We start from the raw sequence: 2,750 nt of genomic DNA, 5'->3' as shown, positions 1-2,750 counted from the left end.
TTACAAAGAGCCCATGCCCATAAAAAAGGCGCTGCCATCAGAACTAAGGAAAAAAAGATTAGCAAATATATCCATGAAATATAAACAGTAATCAAAAAAGTTAAATAACAACATTGTAAAAACAGCACCTTCCACTTCGCCGAAAGCGATAGAGCTTCCTGTTTCCATCGGCAGAAACAGCCAACATCTCCGGCGTGCAGGCAGGGCAGATGAAAGGAGCACCACAGCAGAGCTGGTCTTCCTCATACGAGGCATAGGAGAACTCCAGAAAGCTGCGCTGCAGTGCATCTCCGTTGACAGGTCCAGACTGGAAGATAATTACATAATTGCTGTGATTTTGTCTATTTACGGAAATGTTATAATGTATAATATGGTAACGAATATTTATACTTACTCTTCCTCCACACTTTGTGCGATGCTCCAGCAGCTTTGCAAAGGCCTGTCTGGAGAATCCCGGAGAGATGACCTTGAGCTCTTCAAAGGAGCTCATGAGGTCCAAGGTGTAAAGTGTGGAAATACTGACCGAAGCTGGCCAGTATCCACTCTTAAGGAGGACTTTCAAGTCGGGGGTCCACTGCTGCTGGCAAGTTTGACAGACATATAGTGGCAGATGCAAGTCATAACGCCCTTGGAACAAGTAAATAAACATAATTAAGACACATTTTACAACAGTTCCATCTACAAATAGTCAAAGATTAACAGATATTACATGAAGGTTTTACTCCAATTGGAAGCACAATGCCTCAGCCCACAACAGTAAAAATATAACAACAATTCAATAGAAATCCAAATATATATATATATATTTGTTTACCATTGATGGTAATTAAAATCACTGGTTTGCCTGGTACCACAGTGAAGTTTTTGCCTTTACAGGAGCAGTTGGGTGCCTTCACAGTTGGCAATATGCAAGCTGTCAAAAAAAAAAAAAAAAGCACTAATTACCATTATCTGCTGGCCGAAGAGACATGTGAACATCAAAATGCAAGTTTGAGAGAGCATACCTTGGTCATGGGTGTCATATCCACCTTCCACTCTAACAACACACGTTGTTGGACTAATTGGTTTAAAAAACCCATTAATTAAACTGTCCCTGTTGTGGAGTGGCTGTTTCTTGTGATGAAGTACATCACAGTCTCCACAGAACCACTCCTCGGGGAGACACTCTCTACACCTTGGGAGGAAATACAAAATGATTATAATATCCTAGAATTACTTTCATTTTCATGTGGGTTTTCTCTAGGTATCCAGTTTTCTAACATCCCAAAAGTCATGCATGCTAGCTGAAATAGCAGAGCACTGAGCATTAATACTGAAAAATTACAATTAGGTAAAGTAATTTAAATAAAGGTAAATGTTATCTCACCTAATAACAGCCGGCTCGTGGCAGAGGCCACACAGGGGATGACCAACAGCCTCTTTTTCTAGAAGGCATTGTAGGTGGTGTGGTCTCGCTTCTTTCCAGCGCTCTGAGGCTTTCTGCTGCCGAAAAGACCAGGATGAGGCAGAGCTTCTTTGAGGCTCAGGAGGAGGACATGAGGAAAGAATGTCAGAGAGTCTCTCCATATTCTTTTCTGTGAACAGAATGGGAAACTTTAACTGTAAATGACTATATTTAAGATGAACACTAAAAATCAAGGATCATTTCTTTGCTCAGTATGGAACTGGCCAATATCTTTACTGAATTATTCCTCGTTCGAGTCCTGAACTGTCAGTTGTGTATAAGGTTATTTTCTCTCACTAACACAATTTATTTAAAAATTGATTTTAGTTTTAAACTTAAAGCCATTTTTGTGATTTACCAAATTCATGTTGTGCTGAAGGTTCAGTACGCAGAACCTCCACACTGGATGACTGGAAGCCCTCAGTCGGGGGGGATGTGACTGTAAAACATCACACAGAGGGTTAACAACAGATAACTGATGATTTGTATTATCTACCTATTGTTTAAAAGCTTGTGAAATTAAATAAAGCATAGTTCTTATGACACCACAGTGGGAATGTCTCCGACTGGAGTGTCACTATGCGTTTATATATTGGAATTATTGTAGACCCTCAACAAGCAATTACTGTGTTTTAATTAGATTTTCCAACCATTTACTTAGTAAATTCATAAAAATGTAAAATAATTGGGATTTCAACCTGTAGCTGAGCCTTGGCGTCGCCCTCCACGCCTCCCTCTCGGCTTGCCACGTCCTACACAGCCCCTTTTAGGGGACTGTAAAGTGTCTCCTACAGAGCGTGCCCGTTTCCTCTCCTCAGCTGCTTTCTGTGACCAAGTAACAACTCATGTAAGGTTGATGTTGCTGATAAACTGATACCATATGACAGTGGACAAATAAAAGGAAATTCATTCACTTGAAGAACATTTTTGCTTCAAGTTTTTCCTACCATATCCAACTAATGAAGTAAAACAAGTTGAACAAGCTTTATTTAGTAAGCCTCTGCCCCCCATGTTGTAATGATGAACTGTTTTGCAAAGGCCCTATTAGTCTAGTGGGTAGAAGGGGGTATCATGCACCCCCCTGAAATATACTTCTAATCAGCTTTTCTAGATTGGAAAAATTGTGTAGAAAACGATTAGCTATGTTAAAAAGTTGGCAAATTGTCCCACGTACATTTTTTTCCCAAATTAGTGTTTATTTACCCTAAAATCGAGTTTCACTCTTTTTACACCTTTCACTATATCTCAGCCATTATTGCAGATAACTGAACAAATAAGGTATCCAGATCCATGTTTTGAGGGTCAA

The 2,750-nt window shown here is 39.7% G+C and overlaps 1 protein-coding gene across 1 annotated transcript; it reads right to left on the bottom strand.

Annotated features, from left to right (window-relative positions):
• Nucleotides 1-17: 17 nt before the first annotated feature.
• LOC117477496 lies at nt 18-2,333 on the bottom strand (the record flags this gene model as incomplete). Its single annotated transcript, XM_034124167.1, has 8 exons — nt 2,143-2,333; nt 1,803-1,883; nt 1,367-1,574; nt 1,005-1,174; nt 815-913; nt 395-627; nt 129-307; nt 18-43 (listed from the first exon to the last, which is right to left on the bottom strand). Coding segments are annotated over exons 3-8 (907 nt in total), but the record flags the coding sequence as incomplete, so codon positions are not given.
• Between the last annotated feature and the right edge of the window lie 417 nt (nt 2,334-2,750).

This window comes from Trematomus bernacchii, unplaced genomic scaffold, assembly GCF_902827165.1.
Source record: "Trematomus bernacchii unplaced genomic scaffold, fTreBer1.1, whole genome shotgun sequence".
Classification (NCBI taxonomy): Eukaryota; Metazoa; Chordata; class Actinopteri; order Perciformes; family Nototheniidae; genus Trematomus; species Trematomus bernacchii.
Note: the sequence above shows the minus strand (reverse complement) of the source record. Positions and strands in the feature narration are given on the sequence as shown.